General features: G+C 46.8%; 1 protein-coding gene across 2 annotated transcripts in view; it reads left to right on the top strand.

The window, feature by feature from the left end:
- The first annotated feature begins 786 nt into the window (after window positions 1–786).
- Window positions 787–17,073, top strand: part of ZDHHC9 (zinc finger DHHC-type palmitoyltransferase 9) — a 40,414-nt gene continuing 24,127 nt past the window's right edge. For both annotated transcript variants that reach the window (XM_039487703.1, XM_039487702.1), the window contains exons 1-2: window positions 787–921; window positions 6,443–6,708. In XM_039487703.1, coding sequence (XP_039343637.1) covers window positions 6,542–6,708 — 167 coding nt within the window. In that variant the 5' untranslated portion in view covers window positions 787–921; window positions 6,443–6,541. The remainder of the gene's footprint in view (window positions 922–6,442; window positions 6,709–17,073) is intronic.

Genomic DNA, 17,073 nt, shown 5'->3' with positions numbered 1-17,073 from the left:
AGGAAACAGAAAGGGATGGGAACTGCCTGCTACAACTGCTGGGGGAATGGACTGTCTGTCAGCCTGGGCAGCAGCTCTGATTGGCCGCCTGTTTTCATCAGGCAGGGCAATGGGGAAAGGCAGCCTATCAGACAGGGGTTCCCTGCAGACCCCTGAGCTGACAGCTCTGAACTGTGTGGGGCCTGAGGCATGGCATGGTGCTCAGCTCAGAGCTTTGGGGGCCTGCTAGGTAACTTGGGTCCAGGCTCTTGGACACCTTGAAGATGCAGACCAAGATCTCTGCCCCCCAGACCTCCCACAGTCCTTAGACCCTGTGCCCCACCCCCAGACTCCTGCCCCTATACCCAGGCCCCTACCCCCCAGCCCCTATGCTATGCTGCCTGGGCCTGTGCCCCCCATCCCCTAGGCTGTGCCCCCCTGGCCCTGTGCCCCCTAGCCCCTTGACTATGCTCTGGCCCTGTGCCCCCAGCCCCATGGCCCCCATCCCTGGGCCCGTGGCCCCACCTGTGTGCTGCACCGCCTGGGCTGCAGGCCCAGGGCCGTGCCCTCCATTTCCTAGTCCTTGGGTCGCACCCCCGGACCCATCCTGGGCTCCCACATACCTTAGGCCGCGCCCACGGGCCCCTCATCTCCTAGCCCCTGAGCCGCACCCCCGTCTCTGGTCATTTCTCTCTCTAGGACCCGGTGACGTAGGATCGGGGTGGAGGTGAGAGTGACACACGTCTCAGCCAATAGGAATGCGTTCCAGGTGTTGGGGGCGGAGAGTCAGGTCGAGACGGGCCAATGGTAGCTGCTGCCGCGCCCCACCTCTTCGGGGTGGCCTCTCCCGAGTCCGGACGCTGGAGGGAGGGAGCGAGCGAGCGGCCCGGCCAGGCTCAGCTCGGCCTGGCCTGCGGAGCCGGCAGCGTGACCGGCCGCCAGGTGAGGGGACCCTGGGGCCGAGCAGGTCGGAAGGACGGCAGCGGGGTGGGGTGGCTCCTGGTGCCTGGGGAGGTGTCACAGCTCGGGGGGAAGAGGCGGGGGCGTCACGGCTGGGGAGCGGAGAGGGGCGTCACGGCTGGGGGGGGGAGCGGAGTAGGGGCGTCACGGCTGGGGGAGCGGAGGAGGGGTGGGGGGGGAGCGACGTGGGGTTACCGCTCAGGAGTCGGCGGGTCACGGTTGGGGTGAGGGGAGAGGTGTCACAGCCAAGTGTACCCAGTTGGGTGTGTGGGGGGTGGGGGGTGGCTGAGTCTGGGGATTGTGATTTGTCTCCTGAGACGGAGCAGCCTCGCCCGGGGTGCCGCAGAGCTCCAGTCCACGGAGTCCTTGGCTCAGGGCTTAGAGGCCATTAGTGTGAGGCCTGGAGTTCCCCGTTCCAGCGGAGCAGGCATTTAGCTCCCACCCCCACTCTCTGCTCTCCACTCATTGTGCTCCTTTCCTCAGGTGATGGGCTCTGCAGGGGCCGAGGTGTGTGCTGCCACTCTCCCTGCTCTCCTTTGGATCCAGCTTGCCTGGCGTGCGGTATCTGTAGATGCCTCTGTACTGCCCTGTCTGGCTGTGCAGAAAAGTCCAGAGAGCCCTGTGTGGGATGATGGGTTGTCTCTCCTTGTGAGCTGGGGAAGACATTCTTCTCCTCTGTTCATTAGTTAGACAGAACAGGCCGTGCAGGGGGAGGAGTGGCACTATATGTTAAAGAAAGTGTAGATTCAAATGAAGTAAAAATCTTAAGCAAATCCACAGGTTCCATAGAGTCTCTATGGATAGAAATTTCATGCTCTAGTAAAAATATAACAGTAGGGATCTATTATCGACCACCTGACCAGGACAGTAATAGTGATGATGAAATGCTAAGGGAAATTAGAGAGGCTATCAAAATTAAGAGCCCAATAATAGTGGGGGATTTCAATTATCCCCATATTGACTGGGAACATTTCACTTCAGGACGAAATGCAGAGATAAAATTTCTTGATACTTTAAATGACTGCTTCATGGAGCAGCTGGTACGGGAACCCACAAGGGGAGAGGCGACTCTAGATTTAATCCTGAGTGGAGCGCAGGAGCTGGTCCAAGAGGTAACTATAGCAGGACCGCTTGGAAATAGTGACCATAATACAATAGCATTCAACATCCCTGTGGTGGGAAGAACATCTCAACTGCCTAACACTGTGGCCTTTAATTTCAAAAGGGGGAATTATACAAAAATGAGGGGGTTAGTTAGACAAAAGTTAAAAGGTACAGTGACTAAAGTGAAATCCCTGCAAGTTGCGTGGGCCCTTTTTAAAGACACCATAATAGAGGCCCAACTTCAATGTATACCCCAAATTAAGAAAAACAGTAAAAGAACTAAAAAAGAGCCACCGTGGCTTAACAACCATGTAAAAGAAGCAGTGAGAGATAAAGACTTCCTTTAAAAAGTGGAAGTCAAATCCTAGTGAGGCAAATAGAAAGGAGCACAAACACTGCCAACTTAAGTGCAAGAGTGTAATAAGAAAAGCCAAAGAGGAGTTTGAAGAACAGCTAGCCAAAAACTCCAAAGGTAATAACAAAATGTTTTTTTAAGTACATCAGAAGCAGGAAGCCTGCTAAACAACCAGTGGGGTCCCTTGACGATGAAAATACAAAAGGAGCGCTTAAAGATGATAAAGTCATTGCGGAGAAACTAAATGGATTCTTTGCTTCAGTCTTCACGGCTGAGGATGTTAGGGAGATTCCCAAACCTGATCTGGCTTTTGTAGGTGACAAATCTGAGGAACTGTCACAGATTGAAGTATCACTAGAGGAGGTTTTGGAATTAATTGATAAACTCAACATTAACAAGTCACTGACCAGATGGCATTCACCCAAGAGTTCTGAAAGAACTCAAATGTGAAGTTATGGAACTATTAACTAAGGTTTGTAACCGGTCCTTTAAATCGGCTTCGGTACCCAATGACTGGAAGTTAGCTAATGTAACGCCAATATTTAAAAAGGGCTCTAGGGGTGATCCCGGCAATTACAGACAGGTAAGTCTAACGTCGGTACCGGGCAAATTAGTTGAAACAATAGTAAAGAATAAAATTGTCAGACACATAGAAAAACATAAACTCTTGAGCAATAGTCAACATGGTTTCTGTAAAGGGAAATCGTGTCTTACTAATCTATTAGAGTTCTTTGAAGGGGTCAACAAACATGTGGACAAGGGTGATCCGGTGGACATAGTGTACTTAGATTTCCAGAAAGCCTTTGACAAGGTCCCTCACCAAAGGCTCTTACGTAAATTAAGCTGTCATGGGATAAAAGGGAAGGTCTTTTCATGGATTGAGAACTGGTTAAAGGACAGGGAACAAAGGGTAGGAATTAATGGTAAATTCTCAGAATGGAGAGGGGTAACTAGTGGTGTTCCCCAAGGGTCAGTCCTAGGACCAATCCTATTCAATTTATTCATAAATGATCTGGAGAAAGGGGTAAACAGTGAGGTGGCAAAGTTTGCAGATGATACTAAACTACTCAAGATAGTTAAGACCAAAGCAGATTGTGAAGAACTTCAAAAAGATCTCACAAAACTAAGTGATTGGGCAACAAAATGGCAAATGAAATTTAATGTGGATAAATGTAAAGTAATGCACATTGGAAAAAATAACCCCAACTATACATACAACATGATGGGAGCTAATTTAGCTACAACGAGTCAGGAAAAAGATCTTGGAGTTATCGTGGATAGTTCTCTGAAGATGTCCACGCAGTGTGCAGAGGCGGTCAAAAAAGCAAACAGGATGTTAGGAATCATTAAAAAGGGGATAGAGAATAAGACTGAGAATATATTATTGCTCTTATATAAATCCATGGTATGCCCACATCTCGAATACTGTGTACAGATGTGGTCTCCTCACCTCAAAAAAGATATTTTAGCACTAGAAAAGGTTCAGAAAAGAGCAACTAAAATGATTAGGGGTTTAGAGAAGGTCCCATATGAGGAAAGATTAAAGAGGCTAGGACTCTTCAGTTTGGAAAAGAGAAGACTAAGGGGGGACATGATAGAGGTATATAAAATCATGAGTGATGTTGAGAAAGTGGATAAGGAAAAGTTATTTACTTATTCCCATAATACAAGAACTAGGGGTCACCAAATGAAATTAATAGGCAGCAGGTTTAAAACAAATAAAAGTAAGTTCTTCTTCACACAACGCACAGTCAACTTGTGGAACTCCTTACCTGAGGAGGTTGTGAAGGCTAGGACTATAACAGTGTTTAAAAGGGGACTGGATAAATTCATGGTGGCTAAGTCCATAAATGGCTATTAGCCAGGATGGGTAAGAATGGTGTCCCTAGCCTCTGTTCGTCAGAGGATGGAGATGGATGGCAGGAGAGAGATCACTTGATCATTGCCTGTTAGGTTCACTCCCTCAGGGGCACCTGGCATTGGCCACTGTCGGTAGACAGATACTGGGCTAGATGGACCTTTGGTCTGACCCAGTACGGCCTTTCTTATGTTCTTAGTTTCTATCTCTGTTGTCTCACCCACCAAATCTGTGGTTTTTGTTTTGCTGGTTTTGTTTGCCCCCTTTCTCTGTTTTTCTCTGCTGAAGAGGCTTTGTGCAGATTCTGGATTTGCACTTGTCAGAGTCCATGTGTAATGTAGCTACACAAATGGCTTTATAATTGTGCTCCATATCTTTAGCTTTCATTTAAAAACAAATTCTCCACCCAAGATGAGTGTGTGAAGTGCTCTCTTCCCTTATCTGAGTGGGGGATGGACCTGAAACCTAATGATGGCAGCTTAAATGTAGACATTAACTGTTTCTCTGCCACTTAATGTACTTAGCCAGATTGTCCACTGCAGTGAAAGATATTTGGGTAGGGAAGAGTCTAGTGAATCATAGAATCTCAGGGTTGGAAGGGACCTCAGGAGGTCATCTAGTCCAACCCCCTGCTCAAAGCAGGATCAAACCCAACTAAATCATCCCAGCCAGGGCTTTGTCAAGCCTGACCTTAAAAACCTCAAACTGCTTATTATTGAGATGAGAAACTAGAAGTTCTAACTCCTGAGAGTTAAAGGTCTGAAGGTAGTCTCACAGGAGGCAGGGAATGAAGGGCTGCATCTTCTCCCACATGCTAAAGGCCTCCCCCAAACATCTTTTACAAAGCAGTTTTTATTGGTAATATCAAAATAATGCTGCAAACTAAAAACTTGATGGTGATGTAAAACAGTAATATAATATATTTTTAAGAACCAGGAGGAGGATTGTATTTTCATATTTAATTAACTATAAACCTCAGTTCTACATTTATATGAATCTGCCTCAAAGTGTCCAGGGTGTAACACCAGTGTGCCCTGCAAACCAGGAGGCCATGTTCCTAAGGTGGTTGGGTGAGAGGCTCCTCTCCTGCAAACTTTAGGAGGTCTGCAGTAGCAGGGGTGCTGTGGTTGGCAGAGAATTAGAAAAGCAGTAGAATGAGGGAAGAATGGATAGACCAAAGAAAATCCCACAGTTCCACCCCTTATGAGTTCAGTGTGTAAATCTTTGCGACTAAAGTAGCTTTAGCTATGTGGTGCACACCTGTCTTTATTCCCTCTATGCACCCTGCATTTTTAGCTAGTTAAGGATAATTGTGATGGGAAGAGAACTTGGGGAGGGTCTTTGCTGCATGAATCAGCGAATGAATGATTCATGCAACACATAATTTAGGTCTAACATGTTGCATGGGGGTACAAGGTCTGAATCATCTTAGAGGGACTATAATGGACCCATGTTACCAGGAAACCCCATTCCAGACTATAAAGTGTAAGTAGTGGTCTGCTGTCTAAGGTCCAGAAGGTGGGAGTCAGGAGACCTGGGTTCTAATCCTGCCTCTGCAACTGCCTAACTATATGTATGATCTTTAAGTAGTGTGAGTTCCATGGCTGAAAGAAGGATGAGAGAGAAGGGATGGTGTGATGTTTAGGGGCTTGGGACTTGGACTTGGGAGACCTGGGTTCTGTTCCTGGCTCTGTCACAAATTTCCCTGCATGTCCATGGGCAAGTCACTTAATTAGTCTGTGACTCAGTTCCCTGTTTGCAAAATGGGGATAATGCATCCCTACCTGGATATAACTTCACTAATGTTTGTGTGACACACGTGTATTTTAGTGATGGGGCAATATAAGTACCTAGACAAAGTGCAAGATATTAAGATTTCTCTACAAAGATATGCTGTGTGCCATGACCTCATGAGGGTAGATATAAAGGCGGAACTCTGGAGCTACAAAGGCTGTCCTCTCCCCGTTAGGCAAGGCTGACAATTCCTGTCAGCTGCAGATATCCTGCATAGAATGACTCAAGCTGTGAGAGCTGGTTGTGTGTGGAGGAGCTGGATCTGAGGTGGTGGGAAGAATGTTGTGCCTCTAATTGTAAATTGGGCAGCTCCCTTGATCCATGTGCTGTTCGAGGGCACTGCTGCATAGCATCCAAGCCCATGGTGATGTCCTTGTCTCTCATCTCTTTAGTGGCCGTGGCTGGACTTTTGATGATGTCGTGTTTTTCAACGAGAGTGAAGCAGAAGCTGGGCTTTGGTTGGTTGCCCTACGCCCTGTGAAGAAGCAGTCATGTCGGTGATGGTGGTGAGGAAGAAGGCGATGCGGAAATGGGAGAAGCTGCCAGGCAGGAACACCTTCTGTTGCGATGGTCGCATCATGATGGCTCGGCAGAAGGGCATCTTCTACCTGACGCTCTTCTTAATTCTTGGCACCTGTGCCCTCTTCTTTGCTTTTGAGTGAGTTCATGGTGGTCTGAGATCCCTGCTTTTGGAGGGTTTATGGGGCTGAACTAATTGCCATAACTTGAGGGTGAGGGAAGGAATTTGCCCCCTATCCTGGGGGCCTGTGGGTTGGGATTTGGGTTAAGGAAAGAAGGAATTTCCTGCCAGCCTCAGGTTCTTATTAGGGCTAGCTAGTATATTGGGATTTTTGGTGTAGCTCACCAGATTAAAATCCAGTTTTTGCAGGGAACCTGCTGGGTTCCGCTCAATCCTTTCTGAAAGCTAGAAATCTCCTAGGGAGTCTCAATTTGTGACATGTGACCATTTATTGGAAAGATAGAACCAGTAATTATGTGAGGTTTTGGGCTCATCAGGGTTGTGTCTTTGATCGTGCATGACACTGTATTACTGTGGTACTCCTCTTACAATTAGTATAGGCACAAAAGTTTTGCTGGTTTAAAAATTTCTCTTGGTTAAACCAGTGTAACTTTCGTGTGTAGACAAGGTCTTGATTCATTGTCATTGTATTTCTCCCTCCTCTCCCAAGGTGGGAGTGGGCTGTCAGTCCAGTCTGATGTGAAGAGGGTTGCTGGAGGTGCCACCTCATTGGCCAGTGTGGTGTAGTGTGTTACAGTTACTGTGAATGGAGTGAAAGTTAGTTGATCTTATGTGGCCTGCATTGGGAAAGGAGACTTAATGGAAGAGGACTCAGTTTGTGAATGGCTTGTGATTGTCTCAAGATTGTTGCAACTCTCTGCTGTCTCTTGAGGGCTCATTTACAGCTGCTTTCCGGGGGACCAGCTCTGCTGAGCCTTGCCTCCTTCAGGGTATTTGTGATGCTGGCAGGTATCTGATTGTCCTGAATGGTACTCTGTAAAGCCCATCATGTTAGCCAGATGTCTCTGAGCTGATGGGCCAGGGCATGCTTTAGAAAGCAGAGGAAGGGGACCTCTCTTGAGATCATTTTCTGCAAACTAAACCAACGTTGCCACTTCTAAAACCTGCTGTTTGCTGGAGATGATGTACAGTGTTTGGCAAACAAAATTTCCACTCTGGTAACCCAGGCGTTTATGGATTGCTCATTCACTAGCCTAGATATGTCACCCCAGTTAGGTATCTTTTCTTGACTTCTTCCTCAAAACTTTACCTGAACCTGGCTCGCTCCTCTAGATAACGGATATGGCTGAAACCCCTTCAGTGTTGATGGCCTTTCTGGAACATCCTATAGAGCAGTGGTTCTCAAACTTTTGTACTGGTGACCCCTTTCACACAGCAAGCCTCTGAGTGCAACCCCTCCCCTTTATAAATTAAAAACACTTTTAAATATATTTAATACCATTATAAATGCTGGAGGCAAAATGGGTTGGGGTGGAGCCTAACAGTTCATGACCCCCCATATAATAACCTTGAGACCCCCTGAGGGGTCCTGACCCTCAGTTTGAGAACCCCTGCTATAGAGAGATTTGCCAGGTCTCGTGTCTTAGCAGTAGCAATGAAGGGACTGTCAGGTCATAGACAAGCTTGGACCTGTGAAACTAGGGTGACCAGATGTCCTGATTTTTGTAGGGATAGTGCTGATATTTGGGGCTTTGTCTTATATAGGCGTCCATTACCCCTCACCCCATCCCAATTTTTCACACTTGCTATCTAGTCACCCTATATGAAACTGGCTTTTCTGCTTCATTGACACTGTCTGTTTCTGTACAATGGGTGTAATGTAAGCATGACATTGGGAATCCGGACTTCTGAGTTCTAATCTTGGCTCTGTCACTGACTTAGTCTGTGCCCCTAGGCAACGATACTTGCCTCTCTTTATTCATTTCCTCCCCTGTAAAATGGGCTAAGACTTCCTGCCTCGCAAGATGTTGTGAGGATGAATGAATGTGTATAAAGTGCTGCTGTTGTGTAAGTGCTTATTATGATGGATCCCTGCGGAGTCTGGCCAGCAGTGGAAGAGCAAGCCATGTTACTCTGCCTCGCACACTCTGCAGGCAGTCACTATTATTGGTGATGGTGTATTGAGGCCTACTGAACCAAGATTGCATTTGACTTTTAAATGTGTAAGATGTGTGGTTACCTCCCCTCCACACACTCAGGTGAGCCAGAGGCCTCTGGCGGGCTCCCTTCAATCCATTCCTGTCAAGAGAATCCATAAAAAAAAAAAACAGGAGTACTTGTGGCACCTTAAAGACTAACAAATTTATTTAAGCATGAGCTTTCGTGAGCTACAGCTCACTTCTTCGGATGCATAGAATGGAACACACAGACAGGGGATATTTATACATAGAGAGAACATGAAAAGAGAATCCATGAGACACACTTCTCAAGGGCTGTCTGCCCTGATCCTGTGTGAGAGTGTGTGTGTGAGGGGGGAGGGGCGGGGCTTAGGGCAGTCTAGTAGTGTTAAATTTTCCTGTGCTCTGGGGAGATGCTGGGGCGTCTTTCTCTTTCTGCAGTAGTTCGGAGTTTCTCTTTTAATGCCATAGATTCTGAAGAAAATTCCATCTGTTACAACTGATTGTTTTGAAGAGAGGGGAATGAATGTCATGGGTGGAAGTGGCTTTTCTAGTATCTCCTGACCAGACCCACACTAATGAGGGGTGTGAATGCGTATTTAATTCAGCCAAAGCATTTGTATGGTCACACCTAAGTTGAGAGGTAAACAAGCCTTTGGAATGCCTGGAATGGGGAAGCGTCAGATGTAGTTTTTGAGTCAGCAGTGCCTTGTGAACTTTGTCCTGTGCAGGCTGTCCCTGGGCAAAATCAGAACCCCGCAGCTTGGCTCTGATTAATGCCTCTGACTTGTGGGTTAATGTTTTCAACACTTCCCTCTTTTAGTGTCTTCCCGCCCCTGCCCCCCCCCCCCCAAAAAAAAAGGGTTACATCCCAAATGCTGCTGTCTTGCTGTGTCTCTGGTCAAATGACTTGGGGACAGATCACCCTCGTTTGCAAATATTCTTTGCATTCTTCCACTCTGAGGATCCGAGCGTCTCTGGAATGGCATAGGAGACTGGCATTTGGGCTACCCAAAGTGTCCTTTTGAAATTGTGTTGAAGCAATGTAAGTGTTCACAGTAACTCCTCAGGAGTTCAGAGTAGCAGCCGTGTTAGTCTGTATCCGCAAAAAAACCAGGAGTACTTGTGGCACCTTAAAGACTAACAAATTTATTTAAGCATGAGCTTTCGTGAGCTACAGCTCACTTCTTCGGATGCATCCGAAGAAGTGAGCTGTAGCTCACGAAAGCTCATGCTTAAATAAATTTGTTAGTCTTTAAGGTGCCACAAGTACTCCTGGTTTTTTCCTCAGGAGTTGTCATTGCAGACAGCTCGTGAAAATCTCCATTCACCATATAGGGATGGCAAAAAAAGCAATGTTAGGCTGAAAGAAATAGATTGATATCCTGAAAATAGTACTGGAGGCCATCTCTTTGAGTGATATGGCACTGTAATATATTCAGAAATTGGGGTCCAGAGATGGGAATCCTTCTGAACAAAGAGAGCAGTTTAATAAAGAAGAGAGAGAAATAAAAGGGGAAATGAGACACATACAAATGCATGAATAGTATAGAGAAGGTAAATTGTGCACTTGTATTTATCCTTTTTCATAATATAGAAATAAAAAGACACCCCATTTAATTGATAGGCAGTAATTTAAAAACTGTTAAGGATGTAGATTTTTACACAATACATTGTTAGCCTGTGGACCTGATTGAGGCCAAGCATTTAGTCAGATTCTTCTATTAATTTTGCTGTCATAGATTGAGAATATTCCCAGTTACATTAGGGAAAATGTAGAAGGAATGCAAACTTTCCTGCTTCAGAGGCTGGTCTTGATGACTGTCGTGTGTTTTTTTTGTACACGGTAGGTTGCAGGGCTGCTACTAGCAGGTCAGGCTTCTGTACCAACTATGGACTAGTCACAGAGCTTCCTTCCCAGAGAGAGACACTAAGGTCCTTCAATGTTCTGTGAGGTATGGCTGAGGCAAGCTTAATAAGGTGTTACACACATGGCCACCTTCTGTCTGAACAATATAATGCATCTTAACATTCCATTACATCTCCCCCTTTAAGTTCTACATTCCTGACATTTACAAAATTTGCACTATTGCACTATCTTTGAAATTCAGTATGGATCAATCTGTTAAGTGTCTCTGAATTGTACTGGTTTTCTAATTACATTACCTGAATGCATAACAACTTAGTCATCGGTCTGTCCATTAGTTGCAACAACTGGCAGTGGTAGGTTTCGAGTCCTTGAGAGTTCTTGTTCCGTAGAGTTTGCTCTGTTGATTGTTCTTTCTGAGGGACATTCTGTAGCTGTTGACAGTTTCTGCTGGACGCTCCATTGTTGGTCTTGGTCTCACATGATCTGAGTGCTGAATTTTTTTTCTTTACGACCTCTGGAGTTGTCCATCTTTTTTTATTGCATGTGTAGGTTCCTTGAAGCTACCTCTGGAGGATCTGTTAATAGCCTTTCTCAGAGATGGGATACTGGCTTCTATGGCTCTCTAGTCTGGCAATTCCTGTGGTTACACAGGGAGGTCAAAGCCTTGGGAAACACTAGGGCATTGTCTTCGTTAGGGGGAAAAAAGGCGTTAACTAACTTGAGGTAAATTCAAACTATAAACTACCTTATCTTCACTAGGATTTTACCTCATTAATTACCATGTTAGCTAACACAGTTAAGAACTATATGTCTGCTGATAGCCCTCCAGGGATGCAGGCAGGTACCTAGCCAGAAGACCGAGGTCCAGTGCAGTCTGAACTGAATGACAGCCAAGGTGCAATAACCCTCCAGTAAGGCACTCCAGGCTTACCTCAAGGGCTGTGAGGGGTATAGGTAAAGGAGTGAAGTCTTGAATGGAGGTGCCCAAGAAGCTAGTACAACTTAGGGCCAAACCTGTATGGGCAGATCAAGATTGGGGGCACCTGGACATCAAAAAGGGGCCACCCCATTGGGAAAAGCCTTACCCACAACTTGGGATATACCTCTTGTCTAGTCCCTGTGGTCTGTTTTTCATGTGCGCAACCAGGACAACTATACTGAGATTGCCCCTTTATCAACTGTAGCTATAGTCAAGTCTGGAGAGCAGAAATCCAGATGCAGAAAAGGGCCCCTGCCAACCTGTTTGAACCAGTATGGATTGATGGGAAGGCAGTCACTGGGCTGTTGGACTTGGGGTATAGCCAGATCCTAGTGAGGGACCAATTAGTTGGTTTGGCGACATCCTGAAAGAATGGGGTGGCTGGCTGGCTGGCTACCTGATGGAACAGCTCACTTTCACAGATAGAAGCATTTTTGGAACCATCAAAACTGGTGGGGATAGCAGAGGAAGGGGACTCTAGTGAGGGGACCTTCAACTCCCCGAGCCTCAGGAGGCTAATGTTCTAGCCCAAAACACCGGTTTTGTCCAAGAGCAGTGAGCTGATCAGATGCTAAGTTGGGCTGTGATGAATGGAGTAGTGGTAGATCCCCAGTGGCTAAGGCAGTGGCTGTACTTTGAGGTCAGGGATGAATGGATTTACAGCCTTGAATGAAATGGGCAGATGGGAAGTAAGAACTCAACTCCTAGCCCTGGGAGTTAAAGACAGGAAGTCTTACAACTAGCCCATTCAATTTCCTTTACAGGATGCTTGGGGAGGGAAAAAACCATAAGTTGGGTAGTGGGCCACATCTGCTGGCCCAGTGTATGCAGAGATGTCTGACTACTGTGCCTCGTGCCAATTAGCCATTCTCCCAAAGCACCTAAAGAATTCTTCCAAAGCACCCCTTAGTTGAGGACCCTTTTGAGATAATAGGGATGGACTTCATGGGACCCCTGAAAAAGAATGCTGTGGGGGTACTGGCATATTCTGGTCATCCTCAACTACGTGACCTAGTATCCCAAAGCCACCCCCTTGCACTCTACAAATGCAGCTACCATTGTGGTGGAACTCATAAAGCTCTTTGTCCAGATAGCAATACCATAGGAGATCCTGACCAATCAGGGAACTAATATCATAGAATGTCAGCTTTGGAAGGGGCCTCAGGAGGTTATCTAGTCCAACCCCCTGCTCAAAGCAGGACCAATCCCCAGACAGATTTTTGCCCCAGATCCCTAAATGGCCCCCTCAAGGATTGAACTCACACCCCTGGGTTTAGCAGGCCAATGCTCAAACCACTGAGCTATCCTCCCCCTTTCATATGCTATCTTTCAAGCTCCTATTATGGCTGGCTGTCACGGTGTATCCTAGCTCTGCTTTGCAAAACCTGGGAAGAGCAAGGACCACAGACTACGAACATAGTACAGTATGTTCACCAGCTAGGAGAAATTTAAGACTTTAGGACAGTGGTGTGCAACCTGTGGCCCATGGGCTGCGGCCCGTCAGGGTAATCTGCTGGCGGGCCTTGAGCAGATGGTTACTGTCTGCAGACGGTTACTGTAAACAGACTGTCTCGCGGCCCGCCAGCAGATTACCCTGACGGGTCGCAGGTTGCCCACCACTGTTTTAGGGGCATTCACCAAAGAAAATCCGCTAAATGCCCAGGGGGCTCAAAAAAGCCTACAATTGAGGGGCCTGATTGCAGTGTTCAAACCAAGTGATTGGGTACTATTATTGCTGCCTAGCTCAGAATCCAAATTACTGGCCTATGGCAATGGTCATTTGAGGTGGTGAGACAAGTTGGCCCCGAGGTCCAGCAGCCAAAGAAAAGAAAGGAAAAAACCCACATATATACCACCAGAATCTTTTTAAAAGCCTGGAAAGTCTTCAAGGTGCTTCGTAGCCCCTTTTCCTTTGGCTCCTGAATTAGGACCCCAGGCACCCTTGACCCAAACAACCAACCCTGTACAGGTGGGAGAGATGCTTCAACCCAAATAAAAAGCTGAGGTACAGCAGCTAGTTGACTCATTCCCCACTGAGTTCTCATCCTTACTAGGACCAGCCAACTTGGCATACCACCATATCGAGATGGCACCGTGTCAGTGTGCCCGGGAGACTCCCTGGGCTCTCCCCTGTATAATGCGGGACACAATTGGGATGAACCACAGGCTATGCTTACCCTGGGAAGAGTTGCACAGTGAATGGAGAAGCCCCATTGTGCTTGTGCCAAAGCCAGAAGGCACAGTACATTTCTGCATTGATTTTTGAAAGATCAGTGCAGTATCAAAATTCAACACACATACAATGCCAAGGATAGATGAGCTGTTGGAAAGTCTGGGAGCTGCCAGATATATAAGTGCCGAAGATTTCACAAAAGGATATTAGTAAATACCCTGGATGCCAGGATCCTGGAGGCGTGTGTGTGAGGGACCTGCTTTTTCCACGCCCTTTGGCTTATATCAGTTAAGAGCACTGCCCTTTGACCTTTGTGGAGTAGCAGTAACTTTCCAGAGGCCAATGGACCACATTCTACAGCCATATAGACAATACATGCTTGGATGATTTTACAGCCAAGATTGGGTTAGCCACGTAAAACAGGTCTCAGCAGTCCTTTTGTCCTTCACAGTTGCAGGCCTGATGGCAAACCCAGCAAAATGTAAAGTGGGGAACCGCAAGGCCACATATCTAGGCTATACTATTGGAGAAGGCCGAGTACAAACACTGGTCAACAAGGTTCAAGCTTTGGCAGCATGTCCCAGCCCCCTGACAAACAAACAAGTATGGTGCTTCTTGGGACTGGCCTGGTATAATCAGTGTTAGTCACTGTTATAGCTCTGCTCATGCATGTTGTAAAGGTTGGATGTTCAAAAAAGGTTCAGTGGTCTGAGGCCTGTGACGAGGTCTTTAAGACACTAAAGGATTATATGGCTCAGAAACCAGTTCTTTATAATCTAGACTTCTCAAAAAGTTTTATACTACAAACACAGGCCTCAGAGATAGAGCGGAGGCCAGCTCTTTCTCAAGAGGTTGAGGGAGAACATCCATACTCTACTTACGTCGAATGCTGTACTCCAGAGAGAACCTATTCTGTCATTGAGAAAAAGGCCCTGGCAGTGAAATGGGCCATGAACTCCAAGGTATCGTCCGCTGGGGACCCTTTTTCTCTGATCATAAACCATTTAGGTGGCTGAATACCATGAAAAACACCAATCTGATACCTGTCCCTACAACCCTATAGCTTCCAAATATTCCATTGGGCTGGTGAGATGAATCGAAATGCTGAATTTTTTTAATATGATGGTGAAAATCCAAACACCAGCTAACAGCACCCTGGCCCCCCTCCTCTTCTCCCCTCCCCCCCACCCCAAAGGTGTGTGATGAGATGGATAAACTCCACAACAGATAGGAAAGATTTAAGAAGGTGCTCTGGAGTGGCCCCACCCCACTGCATCTGCAAGTCATGTCAAGAATGGAGGCGTTCAAGAGTGGGGAAGCTCAACTGAGCAGTGGGCAGCTCTGAGTGTATGTCTAAGCTGTGAGCTAGGGATGTGATTCCTCTGCTTGTGTACATGTACATTAATGCTGCTTGAACTAGCCTGAGTATAAATAGTAGTGTAACCACGGTAGCAAAGGTAGCGGCAGCAAAGGCATGGCTGAGCCGAGCTGAGTACATACCCACCAGTTTCAGGCTGGTTTGTACTCAGCACAGCTGACCTGTGCTTCCAGCTGCCTGTGCTACCATGGCTACACTGCTATTTATACTAGTGCTAGCTCAATGTGTGCTAACATATGCATACACGCCCCTATCTCCTAATGTAAATGTAGCCTGAGAGTAGGTCAGAGTGCTGGGCCTCCCTGCTCTCAGGGAGAAGCCTGGCGGAAAACAGAGCCTACCCCTGCCTAAAAGGAGGCCCAAGTCCTCTGAGGTGAAGGGGGCTGTATCATATTCCCCTGCTGCTGACCCAGTGGCCTTTGACCCAGTGTGCAGCCCATCCGTGTCCCCTCTGAAGGAAGAGAGGCCAGCAGCCCAGCTTGAACTGGCTGCATGTTTTTGTTTGTTTTCCTCCTACTCAGTTGCTTTCCCCCTATGACTCAAGAGGGGGGGAACACCCAGAGGGAAGCGGCTAGAGGGCTGAGGCTGCATCCCTTTTAGAGTGCTACTGGGCACCCCCACTTGAGCAACTGTACCACCCCCATCAACACTCCAAGCGAGTGCTGTTGAAGGACCAGAACCCTAACAAGGCTAGTTCATATTGCCACTCACTCCGAGGGGAGGTTGGTAATGTGGGTACTGATGCCTTTCATTACACATGCTCCCTTTTATTGCTCCTCAGGTGACCTGGCTGAGAGTCTCTGACGACTCTGTGTTAAAAGGAAATGCTCAGTGCACTCTTGCTTTATGATGCTCTGAATCTTGCATGTTCTCTGCCCTGTGTAATTTAGAAGCAACAGTGACTGGGCTGCATGAGAGGATGAGCTCTCCTATTGCTCTGTGTACTGCTTCAAACCTGAGTGGGGAATGACCCTGACATTACCAAACACACTTGTTCTTCCTGTAACCATCTGACCATACACCCAGAGCAGATATACAGGCCTGTCTCCAATGGGGAGATTTGGTTCATGCTCAAAGTGCGTATAGATAGAAGCTTGGCTTGTGGTGAACCAAAATGTGATGAATTGCTTCTCACTTTTGTAGCAGAAGGCCTCAATAAGTGGAGTTTGCATGTGGATCACTTTATGGATCATACTTTCAGCTTTGTGGCCCTTCTACTGTGGTTTTGGTTTAATTCTCCATGTGTAAGGCATTATTGGGGGGAGGGGGGAACCTATGGCCTTCCTCCTATGGCCAAAATAATCCCACTGACTTTCCCCAGTGAAGTAATTAGATTGCGTAGCTGAGTGGATAAGGTACATTTCAAAGTGAATTTCATATCCTGCTGAGGCCAGGTCTATATAACTTGTCTCCATTCTCCCCTGCCCCTATCAATGAGATATAAGTGAAATCATACCAGTATTATAAAGCAACAAACAAAAATCTGGTCTAAAATAAGCTGTTTCTGAATGTAGCTGTCTTTCTGCATGTCACTTCTTCATGTGCCTGAATGATTTCATTTGGCATTTTTATGTAGGTGGTGTTTTAGAGCCTTTGAAGGGCATGCTCCAAATTCGTCATAGTTACCTTTTGGCTTCTTCCATCATATCTCCTTTCTGTGGTAGTTTATCTATCAGTTGTTGCTCTGACTGCATTTCCACTCAGCACAAGTACCACTAGCTGTGATGCTGCAGCAGTATGGGCTTTAATGTGAGCTGCGCAATGCGGCCTGGGACCCTGGGCTCTTACTTGAGTGGCTAGCCTGTCCTGAAGTCTATGCTGCCACAGCTACAAATCTACCAGTACCCCGAGCTAGACAGACTAAAGCTAGTTTGGATATGTATGTCAACTCATGCTGCCAATCACCTTGAATTGCACTCTAGACATACCTATGACTCCTATACTGAAATCATGCAGGGGAATTAG

Source organism: Mauremys reevesii, linkage group 9 (genome assembly GCF_016161935.1).
Source record: "Mauremys reevesii isolate NIE-2019 linkage group 9, ASM1616193v1, whole genome shotgun sequence".
NCBI classification, from domain to species: Eukaryota; Metazoa; Chordata; order Testudines; family Geoemydidae; genus Mauremys; species Mauremys reevesii.
Note: the sequence above shows the minus strand (reverse complement) of the source record. Positions and strands in the feature narration are given on the sequence as shown.